Here is a 24,125-nt window from a genome sequence, read left to right as displayed (position 1 = left end):
CTAATTTTTATCGCTAGATCAATGTGTGTTGACATCATTTTTTTTTTATCAATAAATATTACTTATTATTGTTGTTAGTTTTTGTAAGCATGATATTATTATTATCAGTAACATGAGAAGGAGGAGGATGGTATAGACGATATTGTATAGTTGTATATGAACATAAATGTGAAAAACTCGATCACGAGTTATTTTACCCACAAGAAAATACTGAAACGTATATTGAAAAGAAGAAGAAAAAAAGTACCTATCAGTCGGTAACACTGGAGAGAAATTAGCTCATGTATTTAAGAAGTATATTGAAGAAATTAAAATGCAATTGATGTCATCTGCTTTGCTAAATCGATTGGTATGGGCTAACCCAATCACAATTGAGACCGAACTATGTCATCAATTGGGTCTAAATCCACACCGCTTATTACTAGTCCAACTAAGAGCCCACTCCAGGTCACGCATGTCAAGGGTATCCACTATATCAAATTCATTTGACGAACATAATTTATATCAAACTAGTTTCGATTAGTTTATTTAATTTATTCTTTTGATGATAGTTCTATTGATGACGCTCTTCGCATGTTTTATTTTGTTCGTAATTTATTTTAAATGCTGTTTTGATGGATGTTTTTATCTACCGCATTTCCTTGCGGCTTTTCTAGTTTTTTCGTTGGGGGTTTTCGCCTTTATTATATTCCCAAAAAAAAAAGTTAATTGATTCTTTTACATTAAATCTAAATCATACTGGTTATAATTAGTTTGACTCTTAGATTTATTCTTTTTCAACTCAAACCAATCCGATTATCCTATCAATTATTTTTCAACTTTAGATGAATAAATTTTAGACATTGGTGCATACATTTTCCTTCAATTCTTGTCTTCTTTATTCATTTTGATTTTCTTATAATCTTGTCTAGTGACATCAAGTGCTTTAATTTGGTTAGTATTTTTTATGTAACTTTTTTTTATCATATTTTAAGTAAAGAAATTAATAAGATATATAAATTAATAACTATAGAAATATTTAAATAACAAATAAAATAAACAATATTTTTACCTTATTGCATTAATGTAAGCTTAAAATTTAATATAAACATAATAGCAATTTTTTTAATGATAATTCAATAATCTGAGCCAAATCAAAACTCAAACCAATTAAATAGTCGGTTCATATCTGATTTTAATCTAAAACCAAAACTATCTAACCAATGAACATAATTAGGGTGAGCACTTTTTCTGGTTTATCACTTAATTTTAATTTATTTTGTTATAAGTGGGTGGGGGCTGGGGATTGGGGATGGGAATTTGGGATGGTAGGGTTGGAAACCCTTGCCTATTATATGGTTGCATGTCGAGCAACTTACCACTTTATGCTTTTTCTGTTCCATGGGAAGACTCAATGTGTGAAACACTTATATTCTTCTATAGATATATATAGATGGATTTATTCATATTTGTACTATGTAGTCAAATGCTTGGCCCCACACCCCAAGCCTAGCCCATACAGTATGATAAAAGTGTTTTACGGTAGACCCCACATTTACATTTCAGAAAATTGCAATTAATAAATAACAATGTGCCAATGACACTCGAGCAGAAAAGGGCAAACAGAGACACTTACAACTCATTAAGCATCACATGGTTTTGCTTTCCTTTTCTTTTAAGCTCAACAATGGGGATGTTGACCATACGGCATGCTCTCAAAAACTCAAGTGTCCCACTTATTTATATAATAGCATAATACAATTTGCATTTGCATGTTAAAACCTTATACAGCACAAGTTCTTCCGAAATTGATAGTATTCTAAAACAAAGAATAGACAAAAGGAACCAACACCTCTAGTAGTTAATGATTAGAAGCTCAATAAGGAAATAAGGTTTCAGCAATGATTAAACTTATATATATGAACAAGAAGACAGAAAATAATAATAATAATAATAATAATATGTTTGAATTGTAATAACTTTTAATCAAATCTTAATTCTTATTATGATTTTTAATATATTTTTATTATAATTTCCAATAAAAAAAACTTGATATTTTTAATCAGTGTAATATACCACATTTGTTATCGTAATTCAATAAGTGTGTTTTGATTATTAAAATATCAATTAAAGTAATTTTAAGTAAATGTTCACATGTTTAATTTTATATTAAAAAATTGACTCTAGGTGAATATTTTAAATAACTTTTTCATTGGATAAAGTATTTTATAATAAGTTTTATTATTAATTTGTTTTTAAAATTAAAACATTAAATTATGAATCATAACACAAAGTGAATATAATTTTAAGTAAAATCAATTTTGCATAGACTAACATGCTCAAACACACTACTTATTCCATCATTTTTAGACAACAAAAACAATTAATTTTGAGGATGTTTGGAGTGTAATAAAATGCATCAAAATCTAAAATTATGAATGGTTATGAATAGATAAAATCATGTTACTTATTAAAAAAGTGTAATTTAATTGGTTGAATAAATTGTATAAATTATTATAAATTTTTTTATATTTAAGTTTGATTCTCATGGTAAAAAAAATTAATACTACTTAACTGGCTTTCCTGACACAGTTACATCCGTCGATCTATCCTCTGTAGACTCCCTTACGGGGGGCAAGGAGTCTGTAATGTTCCATGCACCCTATCAAATGTAGCAATCACCAGGAACGTTGAACTTGATTTAAAAGTTGCTAATTATCTTTTCAAAATATCATGGCCAAAAATATCAAGGCCAAAAGTTGTTTAGAGGATATGAATTCTGAGTCCTATAGGATGAATGATTTGAAAATGAAATTGGTTTGGATATTGTAATACCAAAATATCAAGGCCAAAAATATCTTGCTGATAGGAACCTATAACGGCAAGGGAAAGGATTGGGGTTATGTTATAGTCAAGCCATATGTCATCACATCACACTGTAAAACAAGGCAAGTTCTAGGCCCTTACCCCTTATGTGAAGGAAGACAATGACCCATCAAATATTAGCATTGAATGCCATGTATACCTGTATGTGCATTTGACTTCATGTGTGCTTCAATATAAATGGCCCAACACTGATATAGAGACCATATCATATTCCAAGAAGCTCACTAAAGTTCACTATATATCCCATTTTAGAAATAAGACATTAGAGTGAGAAACTTTCAAGATGCTTCGGTCTTGTCTCAAGCAGTTGCAAAAGAATCTATCGAGTTTTGTTCACTCCAATGAAGATCAAGTACTGGAAGCAGTAACTTTGGTGCCAGAAGATGTTATGGAGGGTCATTTTGCTGTTCTTGCCATCAAGGGTGAAGATACAAGAAGGTTTATTGTTAAGTTAGACTACTTGACTGATCCTATGTTCATGGAACTACTGAACCAAGCTCGAGAGGAGTATGGTTTCAAACAAAAGGGAGCACTTGCAGTCCCTTGCAGGCCTCAGGAATTACAGAACATTCTAGATGGCCCAAGAGCCAAAGCTGAAAGGTAGGGTACTAAGTACTAATGTGAAGTTCTAATTAATTTCTAACCCCTTTAATTATTATGTTCTTTAGTTAATTATTTGTACTAATTTCTTTCTTGCACTTCATAAAATCTGAAAAGAAACTGCAATGTTTTCTTTGCTTTTTTAGGTCATTTGTGGATGGGGGCGACATGTTTCACCTTCCAAATGTATTAAGGCCCCTCAGCAGAAGCAAGTTTCTTCATGGCATTGTGAGCTTTATAAACATCAGACTTTATATTAAAAAGATCATATATTTATCGAAAAAACAATAAACAAAACAAATGCAGAACCTCCCTTGCAAGAACGATTTGTTAAGACATGTTTTGTTTATTACTGAGGGAATAATCATGAAGAAAAAAAATGGAAGAGTCGTGTATGTAATGATTGTACGTATATATCGTATTTAATTCCTGAAAAAAAAGACATTATGTAATTAAGACTGTATAATTCATCTTATGTGGGATGAAAGCTAGAGAATCACTCTAGTTTGAGTATAAATAAGAGATTTTCCTTGTACTTATCATTGTCACGAGAAATAATAAGATACGCACTGCTGTCTATAGTACCAAATGATTTTACACGAAACGTAGAAAAAGCCATTTTAATTCTATTGGATATTTGGATAGAAGTAATAAATTATTATTTTTAAGAAAACAATGAACTAGAAATCACCGAAACTACAATTCTCGTGGTTTGTGCATAATGTAGTTTCGTATCAAGAAGCAATTTCCAAATAACAATCATCTTCGAGGTCAACTAGCTGCGAAGAGTACTTCTCATACGAATTAATTATGAAGCCACAAGTGTATATTTTATGGAAAATGCTATATTGTACCGATCTAAATTCGTGAAAGTTTAACAAAATAATATAATTGACTCAAAATTTTAAACTGGGATATGTAGCTTAGATAAAATTCAATTTTTATAGGGATCCACAATATATGATTATGAATATTTATACTGTTTCATACTTACTTTTGAAAGATTTTTTCGTACTAAATAGCATTACTCATCTTTACTAAATAGCATTACTCATCTTTTATTAGACAAAAATTAAATACAAAATTGTAAAATAATAATGGATTTGATAGAAATCCTACATCCGTTTCTTATACAATTTTCTTTCGTGAAACAAATTCGTATACTACGTACAGAGCATTTCTCTTCTTTTTTATGGATTTCCTTTAACAAGTTAGTGTTTGGATTAACTCAATCAACTTCTGCCTGGAAAGAGATTGAAATGGCGCTAATTAAACTAAAACCTATGAGAATAAGAGGGCAAGTTATATGCTCAATTTGTAGTAAACTAGGGCGTGTACACAACCAACATTCTTTCCTTTTAAATAAGCCTATTATTATTTACATCATAAAATCAATAATTACTAGTAAAGAAAGAGTTTTTACATTTAGTTAGTTTTTACTTTCTAAATTAGCTTCAAGTACGGTGGAATTGGATAATATAGAAAATGGTTATTTTCTATATTAATTTTGGAACTGATGTAGAAAGTCCCAACTTTCTAGATCAGTTGAAATGAGAACTAATTCAGAAATCAGAAAATTAACTTTGTATATTAGTTATAAACCAATGTAGTAATTTTCTACACCGATGATGGTCACAGCCAAAGTAAAAAGTTTAGCTTTTTTATATATTAAAAAGAAAACAATCGTATTTCCTTGTATATTACAAATCATAAAACTACATTTTCATAGTCAATGGCTACATTTCCAGTCAGATCGCAATATATGTACATTTTCATTTGCAGAAAACTATACATTGCTATATATGTACAATCGTATGTCCGAGCCACCTCTAGCCATTCTCTCATACCAAAACTACTAAGTCCTCCTTTATAGTTTTTTATTTTATTTTATGTGGACAACATAGTCTTGGCGAGAAATTCACTTCTGAATTTTCTTAAGTTAAAAGCAATTTGAACACAACTTTTGGCATTAAAGATCTTGGACTTTTAAAGTTCTTTCTTGGGCTGGAAGCTGCACACTTTTCCGAAGGCATCTCTTTATTATGTCAACGACAATACTGTCATGACTCATGACTTATTAGCTGAGTCCGATAACCTTGGCATCAAGCCTATGAAGGTCCCTTTGGAACCAGGTACCCATCTTTACCAAGTTGATGCAATCCCCTATTATGATATTGCCAGGTATCACGAGTTAATTAATTTGTTAGTTTTTATTCTATTATGATGTTGTCAGGTATCACAAGTTAACTGGATGCACTTTTTTTTTTTATCAACAAATGTTAATTATTAAATTTTATTAACAGAAGATTTGGACTTACCACTAAACAACCTTGTATTATTTGACTACTACTTATCATCTAGTGATTTAAGAAACAATCAACTGTTTCTATCTCTTCTTTAGAAGCTAAATATAGAGTTTTAGCTTCTGCATCTTGTGAATTATAGTAGCTAATAAGCTCCAGCAATCCTCCTTATTGATCTTCATGTTGCACCTACCAAGTCGGTTGTTTTGTACTGTGACAACAAGAGTACCCTTCAAATAGCGACCCACGTAACCTTGCCTTCTATGAAAAAACCAAAAACTTAAACATTGATTGTCATGTTGTTTGAAAAAAATGTAATTCATTGAGTCTTATAAATAAAAATAAAAAATAATATTATTATTTGTGAACATATATTTACAAGTAGTCTATTGTTGGGAGAGCCAACTAAGTCTCTCACGATGGGGAAAAAATTATAGCCGTGGAAAGTTCTGTTTCTTGGGATAAGTGTTGGACTATCATAGACCTATCCACACTAGATTTCTTTTAAAATAAAGAGATCCCCTTCAGTCGAAGGTTCGATCTGTTTCCTTCTTCTCGCCGGCATCGTCACACTCCTTCTCCTCGGCACCATCACACTCATCCTCACCGGCGTCGCCGTAGTCTGGTTCTACAATGGTTTCTATGTCCTCGACAACAACTTGCAGATCTGGATTAACCTTTGCCGCCCTCTTCCAACCACTGTATGTGTGTGGTTTTTTTTTCTTCTCAGATCTAGTTGTTGATATATGTTTTCTCCGATCTGTTCTTGCGTGAGTTTTTGAATTGTTAGGGAAGCAACTGTGACAAAGAGAGATTGGTGGTATGAATTTGAACAACCACTATTAGAGCGTTAGTTTCGTGATGGTATAAATGGCGGCGGAGTACGTCTTCGACGACGGAAGTCATTGTCGGTGAGACGTGTGCAGTGACATCACTATCTGTGGTGGTTGGGTGAGTTGCCGGGAACAGACAGAGGTTGTTCAATCTCGAGGCGGTGGAGAAGAAACAGAGACCGGAAGAGGGTATTTTTTTTATATATAATATAAGCAAATTTATGGTGAAATTATACTTATCTCGGAAAAAAAATTCTTAACTTAAAAACTTAAAAAGTTCCCACACGTTACATATAATGTAATTTGTTCATGCAATGATAGTGTGCATTGGGTCCAAGCATGTTAATGCATAAAAAGCTGAAAGACCATAACTAATGCTTATGCATCCACCAAAATGCCTTTTTTTTGGTGAAAATGATGGCACTTATGATTGCAAGTTGTCCCGTTTCAAATGTTGACGCGACAGCTCACAATTATATATAGATTTTAGAACACAAGGCCAATTAATAAAAATAAAAAAAAAATATTTAAGCTTCAATTATGATATTTTGTCATAGACAATAATGACATAGTTAAGTATTTTCTTTGAGGGACCAGAAACAATAATAGCATTGTAATTTTAAGTTAATATATTATATTTAATCAATAACTAAAAATTCATAATAGTTTATTATATGTAATGAAAACCAAAATTATATGAATAAATTAAACAAAAGATACAAGAATTATAATATAGCGGAGGAAAATAAATTGTTTTTAAGAGTCATTTTTACAATTCTAATGATAGAAAATATTTATTATATTTAGATATTATGATTAAAGTTTTAAAAACATAATTGACCCTCAAATTTTGTCAAAAAGTAATAATTTTTAACCTAATAATAATAAAAATAATACATTATCTTCTTCAAAGTATTCTTGTTTTTAATTTCCTATTTATTAAGAAATATTTAGGGGGGAAATATAGAAACCTTAAAAAAATATCAAAAACGATAATTGTAAACTTTTTGGGAGGTTTATTTTTATTTTCTTTTAAGGGGTGACGACCATATATATATAGATATTTATGCATATGTAATATTTTTAGTGGAAGAAAATTTAATGATAACTTAAGAATAAATTGAATAAAAATATAATATATCTTTTTCTATTTGTTAAGACTATATTAAGTTTAATTTTAGAAAATGTATCATTTTTAATGAAATTATGTATATGTATATTTTTTTATGTAATATATATTTATATTTTTTAAATACTTAAATATAAAGGTGTCTTATGTATTGTTTTGACTTTAACCAATAAAATTTCATCATGTTAATTCTTAACTATATATATATTCACTTGAAAAGATAAGTCTATTTTATGATCTTTATATGTTGTCCGCTAAAAGAAAATATCTTTAGAGCATATAAAAATATCAGATTTGGTTTCCGTACGTTCTTTGATTCAATTTAAATTGTAAAGTGATAGTGGTAGAGGAAATAAAATTACAATTTAGTTTATATATTTCTGTTGAAAACATTCATATGCATACATTTCTAGTCACACCATAAAAATTCAACGTATCACGGTCCCCCTATCGTTTTTTTTTTTTTCTTTTTCTCCAAGCCAAAACCCAGGTGGCTAAAGGTGCCAAATGAAGATTTTGGCCTTGTGTTCTAAAATCTATATATAATTGTGAGCTGTCGCGTCAACATTTGAAACGGGACAACTTGCAATCATAAGTGCCATCATTTTCACAAAAAAAAAAAGGCATTTTGGTGGATGCATAAGCATTTGTTATGGTCTTTCAGCTTTTTATGCATTAACATGCTTGGACCCAATGCTCACTATCATTGCCTGAACAAATTACATTACATGTAACGCGTGGGAACTTTTTAAGTTTTTCATAGTGGAAAGAGTGTGTTTGTATTGCAAGCATTTCTCTTCAGGCATTTACAGGTTAAATATCCACCCAATCCACTCCATTTCTTGTGAACAGATTCAGATCCTGCTAAATTTAGCATTGTTATAAGATAAAATCTCAATCAACTTAGCCAATGGTCGCATTCCAATTAACAAAACAAAGCAACTGTTTCACTCATTACTTTTGTTTCCAGGGTGTTTGTATTTTGAATGATTTTTACGTCCAAAAGTACACGCAAATAAGTAATCCATTAGCATCGTGTAGAAAGAAACCAAGAAAGAAAGTTGCATACTTGTTTATGACATATACAAAAGCACGTGAAAGGGAGCATGATAGTACTTTTTTTATATTCAACATATGAATTTTATGCAGGTTTGCAACCAATTCCTAGCAAAAGATACAACATCAGTAACAAGCACGAACACGCAACAGAAAAAAGGACCTAAGGGAAGTGAACCGACAAGGCAGCATAGGAAGGTTGAAAGGTGTTTGTTGAGTTTGCAGCAACGGTTGCACAAGATCAAGGAGGTTCAGTGGTAAAACTTTCCTCCATTGTGAGAGTTAGTAGATGTTTTCCTACAGAAAACTGAGTCACGGGAATGAAGATGCATCTCCGATTGCCTTGCCCTCTAATATTTTTTTTATGCTTTTAGCATGGATGCTATGCTATGTGTGTTAAAGGCATTCGAGAGTGGTTTGCATGTCTCAGGCCTCAGGGGGGCAAGTAGTGAAAGTGGTTCCTCCTGCTATTACTCGTTTCAAGTTAGGAACGGCGAAGAATCTTATTTGAGTCTATCAGACATCAAGAGAAGAATATTTTGCAATTTGCAAAGAGCATCTTTGTCTGGCCAAGAAAGAATGAAAGATGGGATGACTAGAACTAGAAGCAAAAGTTTGGGTATATTATATCCTAAAAGAGCTCGCTGTTGATTTGTTTGTAGACTGCCGCCTATTAATTGAGGGCTTGTTATCTTCCGGTTAGGATTTTGCGACTTATCGACACAAACACTCTCGATGCCTTTTTTTTTTAGTAGTTCAATTTGTTTGCTCATTGCCAGTTTAACTTTTGATCCCAGTTTTCATTACGTAAAGTTATTAGTTAACGTCTCACATCGTAATTATACCCACTGAATTATCTGTTCCTATGGCATGATCTTCACTTTATGCAATGGATCAGAGTGCAACTAAGCTGATATAACATGGAGAAAGGGGGGAGGCAGTAATTTCACTACTGGGAAGAGTGGATCAGCCACATATTATGTAATTTTATGCGAACGGCAGCGAGGGAAAATTTGGATACTTACAGATAAGGTATTTCACTAACCAGGGTACGAATTTGAGAGTTGCATGTGTCAAGATATAGGGTTCATTGGCTCTCACTTTGGACAGTCTTGTTGTATAACTGCTATAAAAAGTTAACTCGTGACTTCAGGAAATCAATTGTGTAAAGTATTAGTTGAAGTGCAAGCAATCTCTTCATACATGAGTCAAGTAATAACATCCTGTGAACATTATTAGCAGGGCAAATGGCCAAAGCTACAAAAAGAAACAGCAAAACCGATACATCAACCAACGGTCAAAATGTACATCCCAATTCTTTAATTTTCCAGTGTAAAGATTTTCCTCCTCGTGTGAGAGATGAAGACACTGGATCCAATAGTTCTCATTGTCTCAGCTTCAAATCCATTTCCACAGGAAAGGCCTTGCCTCGGTGGTTGAAGATCATGAAGTCTAGGTTGGCAGGTAAAGAGACAATTCTGCATTCAAGGAACAAACTACGGTTATTGGGATCCAAATAGTTCCATAACATGTGATATTTGCCAGCAGAGTCAGAGCAAATGACTACATTATGAAGGCATATCCCTAAACTATGGGAACAATATAACCAAAGACGGAAATTACAATGTTTTGCAAGAAGAAATGTTCAAATAAGTCCCTTTATATAAATACGTAGATCACTATATGTTTAGGAATTTTCTAGTAGGTCCCATTAAATTAAAATTTGTAAATGAATTGATTGGGTCCCTATAAAGCTCTAACAGTAGGTTTGATTCTAGGACTCCATTAAGAAAATTTTGAATCTATATGAACATATTTGAAAAGTTTTCTAATAAGTATAGGAATTAGGAACCTATAGATTAATTAATCATATATTAATGATGCATGACCAACACATTTAGAACACCACTATTTTTTGTTTAGCACATTACTCTAAAAGCATTGTCCCATGTAACTATAAAATATATTCTCATTAAATCTCACTTACACATTAACTCAACAGTAACAACAACAGGTAAAAGTGGTGTTCAAAAAGCATTAAGTTAAAACCACTGTAAGAATGTTATCCCTCGTAATACTGAAGTGGGGTGATCAATGGTTGATGTGCTGAAGCATCAATACAGTGTAGCTGAGAAAGAGTGTAAAATTCCCCTTTTTCATTCTTGTTTTTTAATTTTTATGAATCATGTTGATGAGTATATTAGTCAAATCAAACCCAGCTGCCTATATATGAATTAAGAACTTGGCATGAGTAACTTAAATGGCCCATGGCAAATTAATAAACCCTGGTGATTGAACTGGATCAGAATATAGAAAGCAAATATAGTGTTCATTGACAGAAATCCCTGTCTTGATCTGTATTCTGTATCAACGTCCAACGAAAAATAAGATCAGACATTAGAATGAAGATACAAACTACAAAGTGCAGATGCAATAGTCCCCTTGTTCCAGATACTCAAGAGACATGGGCTCTCCTCTAACTAACTCTTTCTATCCACCCCCAACTGACCTGACTCCCCTCTCCCCTTTCATTTGTATTGGCCCATGTGCCACCTAACTGTCTATTAAGAAGAACTAGATGAGGTCCTCATACCTCACCAAATCAATAAAGGCATATTAACAATTATTGTGTTCATCCATACAGACCATCCAGAATCTCCATTCTAAACCATCAACTAAGGCATCGACTTCATATAGCATGATAGAAAACCATGGATTTGAGCGGTACAGATGAGACAGGAAAAATCACAAGGGAATAATTGAATAAATTAATCATAATCCTAACAAATTATGCCTCTATTTCGAGATAAAAAAAAACTAACACAAATAATTTAATAAAATTACAGAAGCCCAAATTGCTCAATAATGCCATCTTATTTACCGAGCATCAGATTCTATACATTCATTATCACTAACAAAATAAATATTAGTTAATTCTTGCATCTTCCCTAGAAATAATATATCCAAAAGGTGTTGGAAAGTTGATTTTGAATATTTCTTGTCACCAATAATGCATAAGGTTTTTGGTGAAACTTTCTCATTTCCTCTTAACTTAAGCACCTTCTCTATTTTAATTCTTCAATCCTCCCATGCTCAAGGCCAAAATTACCCACAACCAAAACAGCACCTAATACGATCTCATTACAGTTACAACAACCTAGCATTAAGTTAGTTACCTGTTATCTTCAGAGTGAGGATGTATGGATAGAAACTTCCCCGGCGCAGTGAGGGCAGCCCAAAAACAAAGCAACAATCCAAGAAACAGCTCAATCACCACCTGCATCATTCCCAAAAACACTATATAGATTACATGAAATCGAAACCCTAGGTTGCAGTGTTAAGTAAATTACGTCGAATGGAGGCCCTGAAAACTCTTCCTCCGTAATCTTCAAAAGGCCCCTATCTGCAACAAAAATCAGATCCATGAGCCCTAACGCTGAAACGTGCGATGAAAAGCAAAATACCGGTGTATATGAGAAACAGTTTTTAGGGTACACTGAATAGTTGAATAAGCGGCGTGAAATAGAATCAGAAGGCCGAGGAGTCCGACGATTAAAGCTAGACCCATTTATTTAAACTTCTTTGTCTTCCGCCGCAAGAACTACACAAGGTTATCAATGGCCCGTCCAATTCCTGTTTTTCACCCAATACCGGTGTATATGTTACATGAAAATTCAAAGTGCAAAGCAAATAAAATAAAGATAAAATCAGTGATAAAATATGAACAGTGTGTCATCTAATGACGTTTCATTAATAATAAATTCGTAAAATATTCTTTCAACTTCAAAGAATTTTTTTTTTCCTCTTGGAACATGAACTAGGGCAGTTTGTTTAAATTTAAAAGAAGTGATTTAATAAAAAAAAAGGTGATTTAAAAAATTGATTTTTTAATAAGTGAATAAATCATTAATTTGTTTTAACTTATTTAAAAAAACATTTTTTAATAAAATATGTGTTGTACAAGTAGCCTTGATAACCCCCTTCTAAATGATTAGGCTCACAATGCAGAGAAGCAGCAATAAAGATTATCAGTTTTTTTACTACAACTGACTTTAACATAAAGATTTCTCTCCATTAGAGTGAATGATACAAATTCAAGTTCCTAGAGGAATTTCTTTCTTTTCTGCTAGAGATGATAATACAATTTGAAGTTCTTCATTAAGTTTTCTTAGAATATCTCTTTTACTTTTTGAAATCAGACACATATACAATCGAGGTTTCTGATAATCGATTGCACAGTTATATCTTGAAGGGTCGTAACTTTTCAAAGTGTTTTATGAAATGTCGTTGTTATGATCTGATAATCAATTACATGATTCAAAATTCAAATTTAAAATCATTTTTAAAAGCTTACTTGCAAACTTGTCTTCTGATAATCGATTACACTGCGTGGTGATCAATTACTAGAGTCTTTACTTGGAAACAATTTGTTTTAAGACAAAAATCAATCGACCAATGAGATTGTTATCTTTTTCTTGATCTTATTTACTTGACCTTGAAACAATCTTGTATTGATCTTTAAGGAATGCTTAACCTTTAAATATTTGTTTAATCAATCATATTTGATTCTACTTTAACATCATCAAAATCTTGTATTCATATTCATACATTCATAATATGTACTTTTTATGCTTATCCTAACTGTTTTCTATGAAAAAAAAATTGTCCAAACTATTTTTTTTAATAGAATAAACAGTTTGAAAGAAGAAGAAAATAATTTAATGTATTTCACTCTTAACTTCTTAAAAAAAACACTTTTTTAAAAACCACTTTTAAAGTTTAAAGTTTAAACAAATATGCCCAATATTTACTTCTTAAAGAATCTAAATTTATTCTTAAAAAATAATTTAGAGAAACATAAAAAATAAAAACTATTTATTTTATTAAAAAAAGTGTTTTTAAAATAAGATCCACTTTTTTTAAAATTTTAAAAAATATATTTAAAAAAGTGACTTTTTTTATAAATCATATGATTTAAAAAATCTAAATAAGTTGAACAAATTATGTAAATTATTGTAAAATTCTTCATATTTGTATTTGATTCATAAAAATAAAAAAACTAAAAAATAATTTAAATAAACACATAAAAAAGTATGAAACTGTTTATTTTACTAAAAACATGCTTTAAAAAAAGTTTAAACAAATACGCCTCAGTGTTTAAATTAAGTAAATAAAAGTTATACTAATTTTTATATTATTAATTAATAATTTTAGATAGAATGCAAGTTTTGTTGAACTAATAGGGCTAACGTATACTTTCAATTTGTTATCTTAGTTTTGAGACTTATTTTTGGTCTTTTATCTTTAAAATTTGAGTTAATTTGGTCCTTTTCAAGTTTTCTTATTTGGAGTATGAGTGTTTGTTTAAACTTAAATAGATCTTTTTGCGTATTATCATAATTTATTTATTGAGGGGAGCAAAACAGGTTTTATATATGAAAAAAAATTCGAACCCTCATTTATCTTATTGGAGTGACGTAAATATAATTATCTCTACAAATGTTTTTTAAGTTTGGAATACTTCGAATGCATTTGTTTAAATTTTTAAAAAGCCATTCTTAAAAAATTGCTTTTTGAAAACCACTTTTTTATAAATAAAATGAATTGTTATTCTTTAAAATAGTAGAAAATTATTTTTAAAGTAAAAAACATAAAATCATTCTCTTAATATTTTTTTTAATTAAAAATTGTTTTAAAATAAATAAGTTTAAACACACATACTCAAATTCTTGTCTTGAATTGAGGTGTCATCCTCTCTCTTAAAATTTAACTAAACTTTTTTTTCCAGTGATTTAAATTTTTCATCATGTTTGTCCCTTCTTACTTTATTTTTTTTAAAAAAAAAAAATACTTTCCCCGGGTAATAACAAGGTGCAATATGTTCTATTCTCATTTTTTTTAATTCCACTCTTAGTTCATAAACGAAAATAGTTTACAAAAGACTAACAAAATTAAAACTAAACTTTATCCACATCAGTTGGAAAAACTTTCCGAAACTCGCTTATATTTATAATAGGACGAACAACTTTCATTAAGTGTAATACCTCTTTAGATTTAAATATAAGCAAAAATATGTATAAAAAATATAAATACAAATAATAAATTTATACACTAATTGAGAAAGTTAGTTAATATTATTTAAAAATTAGTTTTATTTTTTAAAATCATCATTGAAATTTGATATATCAAGAATGTAAAATATTATTGAAAATTGAAAATAAAATATTAATTAAATGAAGGTATTTTAAAGATGATAATATTTATTAAGATTGGCTTATATTTAGGTTGACTATTAATAGTTTTATTTTGTTATATTTGAGTTCGAATGAGTACCTTACATGTTACCATAGCCATTCCCTTAAAATGAATATTACACCCTAAAGTATTGTATTTCATTAATTTATTCTCTCACTGAGTCTAGCTATGTTTCTCCAAAAGGCGGGGTGAGTTTAAATATGTACAAATATTTTATATAGTTATTTTTTTATTAATGGCTATGTAAATATTTTAAGTTTGTTTCACATTTTTAAATTTTAATAGATTTTAATTTTAATAGATATTAATTTTAATATATTTTCAACATATTGATGACACTGTTTACAATTAGAATTTCCTTTATAGTTTATATTTGACTTCAAAAATAATTATTACAAAACCAATAATTTTAATTATAAAGTAATTCAGAAGTATAATGTAACAAATTTTACATCATTTTTTATCAACAAATATTAATTATTAAAATTATTAAAATGTTAATTTTATTAGTAAATGAGATCTTATATCTCCAAAATCTCTTACATGATTTTTTATTTTATTTTGAGAAGCAAAACCCTTACATGATTAGTATATGTTTTAATTAAATTCATTCAAATATGCGAACAGAAAATTTTGGAAAAAAATATTTTGTTGTTCTTGGTTTTGTATGCAGTGTTAGTGAAAGATGATGAATCAAACTTTCTAAATAAATTAGTTATTGTATAATATGTATGAAAACATGAGAGAAATTTAATGTATTTTATGTTTTTAATAAATATGTATGAAAACAAAATTTATCTTTGATTGTCTTCAAACAAATCAATTACCTTTTAGCATCTAAAAACAAAATAAAAAAATCAATAATATTTTATACGATAAATCTAGATAGATGAAGCTCATCAACGTCCATAATTTCAAATCTTTGCAAGATATAATTTTGATTCGATAACTTAACCCGAAGTAAACAGAAAAAAAAAAGGAAAAAAAGAAAAAAGTTACTAGTATTTCTTTCTTAACAAGAAACGGAGCAAAACCCACCTATAAATATAACCACAGAGCACACACCCAACCAAACTCGTTCAGATCTACACGGCTCTGCGGATTCATCCTTTTCTTCTGCAGAGCAAAGAACCAACCAACACTTGTTTCTTCCGCCATGGCCGATCAACCTGAATCATCGGACGCGTACGGGTTTTACTTTCTTTCTTTCGCGATTATTTTTCTTTTCCTGTTTACTGCTATTTTTGTTTTCGATTTCGATGAATCTGATTGCGCCTATGTGTTGTCTGGCTTTGTTTGAATTGTTTTACAGTAAGGGCACCAAGAGAGATTTCAGCACCGCGATTTTGGAGCGTAAGAAGGCTCTGAATCGGCTTGTGGTTGATGAGGCCGTCAACGATGACAACTCTGTCGTCGCTCTTCATCCTGATACCATGGAGAAACTTCAACTCTTTCGTGGTGACACCATCTTGATCAAGGTATTGCTGGTTTTGTGCTGTAATATGGTGTTTACACTGTGTTTGGTTGTGAGAGAATTAGGTTTTTTTAGGTTGTGATTCTTGATTTAAGGCCGGGAGTATTTGTTTATTTGGGGGATAAAAAATCGTGTTTTGTATTTTGAATCTTTTGTTGTTTATAAGTGTTTGTTAGCTAATATAATGTGCCCTTTACTTCTAACGAGTATGGTTATTAGGGTTTGGGCACAAGAGAAAGTAACTGTTTTCATGTTTGTTTGCTTGGTATGAGAGGCTGTGTTTGTTTTGTATCTAGAGAGGGGTGGGACTAAGAGAGAACAGTGCTGATTATTGTGGCTTGAAACAGATTGTTAACATTCTGTGCTAAATGTATTGACATGAGTTGTAACTAATTTGTATGTCAATACCTCTGGTAATTTCTTTTTGCTTAATTTGACTTGAAAAAGAGATCATTCTGTATCGTGGGTTTTGTCCCATTGTGTTTTTTGTAATGAAAAGACACACATACTACATATAATTGAGCTGTTTCATTTTTCCCTTCAGGATAACTTGTTCCCTATATAATCATTATGTTTCTTTTCTGTGTTTGGTTCTTTAGGGAAAGAAAAGGAAAGATACAGTCTGTATCGCACTTGCCGATGAGACATGTGAGGAACCAAAAATAAGAATGAACAAGGTTGTGAGAAACAACCTTAGGGTTAGGCTTGGAGATGTTGTTTCGGTACATCAGTGTCCTGATGTCAAATATGGAAAGCGAGTCCACATTCTTCCTGTGGATGATACTATTGAAGGAGTAACAGGAAACCTCTTTGATGCCTACTTAAAACGTGAGTTACTACACCATTGTGTTTTGCTGGACCCTGTAAAAGTTTTCTCTTTTGCTTATGGATTGTATATTTGCTGTACACATTGAACTTGTCTCTCTTTAGTCATATGCACCTTTCTTCTTTGATTAGGAAAGGCTTGAAAAGTAAATAGTAGTTCTTCTTGTGATATTTAGTAGTAACACTTGATCTTATTTGGTGATAAATTTTGTTTTGAATTTGATGCAACACTTGTCTTCAACAGTAATAACTTGATTGCATTTCAAGAGAATACTAATAAATAATTGATCAGTGAGTAGGAATTATCATTATCCCAATCACCAACAATTACCAATCCACATGTAGTGTCTTCCTTGTGTTATGGGATGTTCAATATAATGAGGTGATCAAGAATGTATTTTTTATATACATGATAGGTGATTGCACATCTTGAGTTGTTGCAGTCTCCATGCTTATCTTGTACATGAAAAAAGTATTTTCATAAATTCTCTAGCAAGTATTAATGTTAAAATGACAACAAGACATTGTTGAATTTTTTGCTGTTATTTTCGTTGGCATCTACCCCACTCATTGACATTTAAACTTGTTGCATTCTAATTTATTTTGAATACTAACTTCAGTTTTGCTTTTGTAGCTTATTTCCTGGAGGCATATCGACCAGTGAGGAAGGGTGACCTCTTCCTTGTGAGAGGGGGAATGAGGAGTGTTGAGTTCAAGGTTATTGAAACTGACCCTTCTGAGTACTGTGTTGTCGCCCCAGACACAGAGATCTTCTGTGAAGGAGAGCCTGTTAAAAGGGAAGATGAGAATAGATTAGACGAGGTTGGATATGATGATGTTGGTGGTGTAAGAAAGCAGATGGCACAGATCCGGGAATTAGTGGAACTGCCACTGAGGCACCCACAGTTATTCAAGTCTATTGGTGTTAAGCCACCAAAAGGAATTCTGCTGTACGGACCCCCAGGGTCTGGTAAGACTTTAATTGCTCGAGCAGTTGCAAATGAAACTGGTGCCTTCTTTTTCTGCATCAATGGACCTGAGATCATGTCAAAGCTGGCTGGTGAAAGTGAAAGCAATCTGAGGAAGGCATTTGAGGAAGCAGAGAAAAATGCGCCATCCATTATCTTCATTGATGAGATAGATTCAATAGCTCCAAAGAGGGAGAAGACTCATGGTGAAGTGGAGCGGAGGATTGTTTCCCAGCTCTTGACCCTCATGGATGGTCTTAAATCACGTGCTCATGTAATTGTTATTGGAGCCACAAATCGCCCCAACAGCATTGACCCTGCTCTTAGGAGGTTCGGAAGATTTGACCGGGAGATAGATATTGGTGTTCCTGATGAAGTTGGGCGTCTTGAGGTTCTTCGAATTCATACAAAGAACATGAAACTCGCTGAAGATGTAAGATTGAGATTCCTTTCCCCTTATGTTTTGGCTTGATTTAAATCTACTGAATCCTGAAAGATATTTGTCCCTTTTTTCATTTGCAGGTTGATTTGGAAAGAATATCCAAGGACACACATGGTTATGTTGGTGCTGATCTAGCTGCTTTGTGTACTGAAGCTGCACTTCAATGCATCAGAGAGAAAATGGATGTGATTGACTTGGAAGATGAGACAATTGATGCTGAAATATTGAACTCCATGGCAGTGACAAATGAGCATTTCCAGACTGCTCTTGGATCAAGCAACCCTTCTGCTCTCCGTGAAACAGTGAGTTTTATCAGCAATTTTAAATGCTTCTTTTATGAAAGTTAACTATTAAGCATACCTTTTGTTCTTACTCTCTTTGCTACCCATTTGTGACTGCATCTTCCCAAGTTTGTTGTTTCTCTAATTTTAACTTTGCTTTTTGAACCAGGTTGTTGAAGTGCCCAATGTCAGCTGGGAAGATATTGGTGGTCTTGAAAATGTTAAGAGGGAACTCCAAGAGGTAATTTGAGCATTTGAAGCTGGGAAGATATTGATGCTCTTACGTTGAATCACATTGATGCACTTGTTTTCTTTCTTCTGCTTCTGGATTTTTATATTTTTATTTATTTATTTTGCAGACTGTTCAATATCCAGTGGAACACCCTGAAAAATTTGAGAAGTTTGGAATGTCACCTTCGAAGGGAGTTCTCTTTTATGGTCCTCCTGGTTGTGGTAAAACACTTTTGGCAAAAGCTATTGCCAATGAATGTCAAGCAAACTTCATAAGTGTCAAAGGTCCTGAGCTACTCACAATGTGGTTTGGAGAAAGTGAGGCTAATGTGAGGGAAATTTTTGACAAGGCTCGCGGTTCTGCTCCATGTGTCCTATTCTTTGATGAACTTGACTCTATTGCAACTCAGGTTTGTACCACTCAATGATACCAAGCTAGGACTTGGGGAAAAATTCATTGGTTTCAAAATTTTATGTCTAGACAACTATTATTGGCTTTTTTTGGTTATCAGTCTTCAACTATTTTGCCTTGGTTTGTCTTGCAGAGGGGTAGTAGTGTCGGAGATGCTGGTGGTGCTGCTGACAGGGTTTTGAACCAACTGCTTACAGAAATGGATGGAATGTCGGCGAAGAAAACTGTGTTCATCATTGGGGCCACTAATCGACCAGATATTATTGACCCAGCTCTTCTGCGTCCAGGTCGTCTCGACCAGTTGATTTATATCCCTCTCCCAGATGAGGACTCCCGTCATCAGATATTTAAAGCTTGCTTGAGGAAATCCCCAGTCTCGAAAGATGTTGATCTTAGGGCGCTTGCCAAGTACACTCAGGGTTTCAGTGGTGCTGATATAACAGAGATTTGCCAGCGCGCGTGCAAGTATGCCATTAGAGAGAACATTGAGAAGGTACTGTTCTGGGCACCTTTTTCTCTGTATTCCATTTACCAAGGACATTTGACAACTATAAAATTTGTTTTAAAAATTGAATTAATAAAGATTTTGTTCTTTAACAATCTCTCTTGGCAGGACATTGAGAGAGAAAGGAGGAAAAGAGATAACCCTGAAGCAATGGAAGAGGATGATGTTGAAGATGAAATAGCAGAAATCAAGGCAGCTCATTTTGAGGAATCAATGAAATATGCTCGAAGGAGTGTTAGCGATGCCGACATTCGCAAGTACCAGGCATTTGCCCAAACATTACAGCAGTCAAGAGGGTTTGGAAGTGAGTTCAGGTTTGCAGATTCCACCTCCAGTGGTGGTGCTGCCACCGCATCTGATCCATTTGCTTCTGCTGGTGGAGCTGATGAAGATGATCTTTACAGTTAGGTCAACTTGAATGGTAGTAAATGCCGTGCTATCTTAGTTATGTACTTCTCATTTTGTGTATGCAAATGAGGTCTCTAAAGGCTTCCTTTGGATTATTGTTGTCATTGTTTTGCAAACGGCATTTGTTCATATGGCCAGAGCATTAGGTTCGAGCCTCTTCGAAAGTTGACAAAAATTATTTCAGTTTTTTTATTTTATTACTTGACAACTTCTGTAGCTTTGCTGCTCAATTCTCAAGTGGTAACACTTTATATGAACATAATTTTACACACAAGTTTATGCTCTTTTTGTGCCATGAGATTTTTACGGATACCAAAAATTTCCCATGCAAATTATGTTGTATAGGAAATTTGTTGGCAACTTGGTACCTCTTTGTCCAACTGTTCTTAAAAGTTAACTGCACTAAGGATGGTCTGAAATGATTTTCTTTATGTAGCGTTTTACCATGTTATTCGCGGTAGAGTATGAAGTATGAACTTGTAGGTTATATTCCGATATCTATTTTGGAAATTTTCCTTTACTCTCTTTTAAAATCTATGCATTTATTTAATAAAATTTATCCTTTGATCTATTTTGTTACTGCATCCTTTAATCTTTTACTAAGCATTTGATATTTAAATAAAATTAATAATAGCTATTATAATGATTTAAAATTTATAGAAGAAAAATTACATGAAAACAATATAGAACCTTTTTGTTTTGCAATTTAATAATTATATTTTATAAAATATCTTCTTTTAATTCTATCCATGACCCATTTGCATTTTTAGGCTTCATGTTTTTAGATGTGCCACCACGGGATGTGGGAAGCTTCCTATTATTCGTGATTTTTTTTTTACGGTATTGCTGTTTCTTTTTTGAGAACTGGGAAATTGTCAGATAGGAATCGCTGTTTTGAAGCTCCGTTTAGTGTTTGCTTGGAGTTTTGTATATTTTTAGCCCAATAAATTATTTCTTATATACCGAGTTATATTTCAATTTGCATTTACCCAACGGCTATTATTACTCGGGTAAAATATGCCCGTAATTTTAGTTGTTTAAATTGTTATTAACTTATTAGCTTGAGGGTTAGTTTCAAAGGAAAGGAAAAAAAAAATTAAACTACATTACTTGAATACTTGTTCCGAACTTCCGGTTCTTGCTTTGCTTTATCTCGGACCATATATATATATATATATATATCAGATTGATGAATGTGCATGGAAGAATCATTTAAGCAGAATTTGGGTTGACATTCTGCATCTTTTTGAGGGATAGGTGTGTTTTCCAAAGCTCGAAACTAGTTTTCTAAATGTACCGAAAAATCACCCTTTTAATCAATTTTGAGAGTAAAATATGTTTAGCAAAATTGACGAATTCCTAAACTGACTAAGTATCGATAATCATAGAGGGTAGGATAAAATAAACGTTTTTTTTAATTAATTATTTAATTCATATAGTTTTTAAATTTATTTTTTTAGTTTTTAACTTATAAGTGAATTTTTTAGTTTCTGAAATTTATATTTTAATTCTTTAAAAGTTCTTTGTAAATTTCAGAATTAAAAAAAAAATCTACTAATTAATTATAAAGACTAAAAGATATAAATTTAAAAATTATAAAAACTAAACGAGTAATTAAACTTTTTTTTTCAATAAACTGTTGATTTCTGATAATATTTTCGCACATTTATTTGTGCTATGTCATAACTTATTATTTTCAGTATTTATCTTTTTCTGATAATTGATATATATACTTAATATTATTGAAACTAACCGTTTTTTTTTTTTTATAAAAATCAACCAAGTATAGGCTTACTCGTGTACTATTGCGACAGCTTCTTTTTTTCCTTTTCCAATTATGATTCTGAAAATGAATTTTGGTCTGTTACAAACTTGTTGACTAATGATCGCAGAAAATATTCAAGGCAAAAAACTTGGTTGATTTTATAAATGCTTGTCCCGGATAAACACACATTCATCGCAACTTGTGTTGTTTCTTTTTTCTTTAAATTGTAAGAATCGTGTTACCGTGCTTTCTCATTTTGTTTTTGTGTTTTTCTTTTTTTTTTCCCTCCAAACCTTCTTTTAGAAAAAGTACTATTTTGGAGGCAATTTACTTATTTGTCTCGGCATTGCATCCCCTCTTACTATGATGCTATGGTGTGTTTTCTTTTACTCAATATCAATAATTGCATATCATATAGCTGAAAAAGATGCAAAAGTTACTTCTATATGTTTCAAGTAGCAGTGTTCATATTTAGGTAATGCTAAACCAAACACCATTAAATCTTACATAAATTTCCAAATACACCACATTCATCTGTACACAATTAATTTTGAGTAACATTTGCAATAAAACTGGACTTAATTGCATTTTTAGTTTCTAAAACTTCGCAATTATGTTATTTTGTTCTTTTAGATTCAGATTGCGCTGATTAGATCCTCAAATTTTCTCTCATTTCCAAACAAGTTCCTTTATTCTAATTTCGTCCAATGTTTATGTTATTACTTAAAAGGAAAAGACACTTCTCTTGTTTTTCATTGCTGTCATAAAAAAATAATTTAGCTACAAGTATCATCAACATTATAAATAAGTCAATATAATCCAAATACCTCTTCAAGTCAATATAAATATAGCTAGTATAATGTATTTACTTATTATGATATCATGCTTAATTTCTCATATTAATCAAGTTCATTATATATTGAATGAAACTGGGATGAAGAAGTTTAATTATAAATGAAAAGAAACTGTAAGACCTAAATCATATAATTACAATACCTGATGAACTAAAAATACTAAAACCAATTATTTATTTTAAAATAAAATTTATTTAAATTAATTGTTCTACAAGTTTTCTCAACAAAAAGTTTACTCAACAATTTTGACAAATTACCAAACAAGTACTATGGTGCTTATTATGATCCGGCAAATATGGTTTTTTTGGTCCGATGAGAACAGCTGCAACACAGCAAGAACAAACACGGGCCACTAACAAAAACAAGGGCCCAAGAACAACCCTTCCAGTAATACGATAAAGCCAACCAAAAATAAACATCCAAACCCAGCTTGCTTTACTGCTAAGTGCTAACGAATCTAATTCAGATTGGAAAGACACAATAAAACAACCTCAATCTTTCCGTAACAAAAAGAAAACCTAAGGACAGGCAAGTATCTATTCGTACATATTTATGGTCGGCAAATCATAATCTCAATATTTTCACTTTGGGCTTAAGAAAATGTAATAATCCTCGGACACATGATTTGCCGCCCTCCAATGGGCCCTGGGCTTTATTCAGGGCCCAAAATTAAATCTGTCAAGACATTTAAGGCTCAATCCCTAGCTACTATTACTAACTTTTCCTATAGTTTTATTAACTAAGTCAAGCCGTGATTTCTATTCAAACTTTCAGTAACTTGAGATATCTTTCTTAACCGATGAAAACATTTCCTTTCAAAGATGAAACAATAAATACTTGGGCCAAAAAAAAATTGATGCAATAATAAATAATAATAATAAAATTGTACAATCTTTTGTACTTTTTTTCTATTTTTGCA

The 24,125-nt window shown here is 31.6% G+C and overlaps 3 protein-coding genes and 1 long non-coding RNA gene across 4 annotated transcripts; 3 read left to right on the top strand and 1 right to left on the bottom strand.

Annotated features, from left to right (window-relative positions):
* Positions 1–3,095: 3,095 nt before the first annotated feature.
* LOC114398991 (auxin-responsive protein SAUR32-like) lies at positions 3,096–4,036 on the top strand. The gene is made up of 2 exons (XM_028361088.1): positions 3,096–3,465; positions 3,612–4,036. The coding sequence occupies exons 1-2, from the start codon at positions 3,149–3,151 to the stop codon at positions 3,754–3,756; spliced, it is 462 nt and encodes a 153-aa protein (XP_028216889.1). The 5' UTR covers positions 3,096–3,148; the 3' UTR covers positions 3,757–4,036.
* A 2,106-nt stretch (positions 4,037–6,142) lies between these two features.
* On the top strand, positions 6,143–10,064 carry LOC114400841. The gene is made up of 2 exons (XR_003664019.1): positions 6,143–6,790; positions 8,880–10,064. It is a non-coding gene; the product is annotated as an uncharacterized LOC114400841 (long non-coding RNA).
* LOC114400840 (membrane magnesium transporter-like) lies at positions 9,935–12,458 on the bottom strand. The gene is made up of 4 exons (XM_028363485.1): positions 12,282–12,458; positions 12,137–12,189; positions 11,963–12,063; positions 9,935–10,264 (listed from the first exon to the last, which is right to left on the bottom strand). The coding sequence occupies exons 1-4, from the start codon at positions 12,352–12,354 to the stop codon at positions 10,171–10,173; spliced, it is 321 nt and encodes a 106-aa protein (XP_028219286.1). The 5' UTR covers positions 12,355–12,458; the 3' UTR covers positions 9,935–10,170.
* Positions 12,459–16,069: 3,611 nt separating this feature from the next.
* On the top strand, positions 16,070–20,871 carry LOC114397958 (cell division cycle protein 48 homolog). The gene is made up of 9 exons (XM_028360046.1): positions 16,070–16,226; positions 16,354–16,519; positions 17,115–17,343; positions 17,975–18,741; positions 18,831–19,052; positions 19,201–19,272; positions 19,391–19,672; positions 19,808–20,167; positions 20,288–20,871. Exons 1-9 carry the CDS (start codon positions 16,198–16,200, stop codon positions 20,585–20,587), a joined length of 2,427 nt encoding a protein of 808 aa, XP_028215847.1. The 5' UTR covers positions 16,070–16,197; the 3' UTR covers positions 20,588–20,871.
* The last annotated feature ends 3,254 nt before the right edge of the window (positions 20,872–24,125 follow it).

Source organism: Glycine soja, chromosome 19, assembly GCF_004193775.1.
Source record: "Glycine soja cultivar W05 chromosome 19, ASM419377v2, whole genome shotgun sequence".
In the NCBI taxonomy this organism is placed as follows: domain Eukaryota; kingdom Viridiplantae; phylum Streptophyta; class Magnoliopsida; order Fabales; family Fabaceae; genus Glycine; species Glycine soja.
Note: the sequence above shows the minus strand (reverse complement) of the source record. Positions and strands in the feature narration are given on the sequence as shown.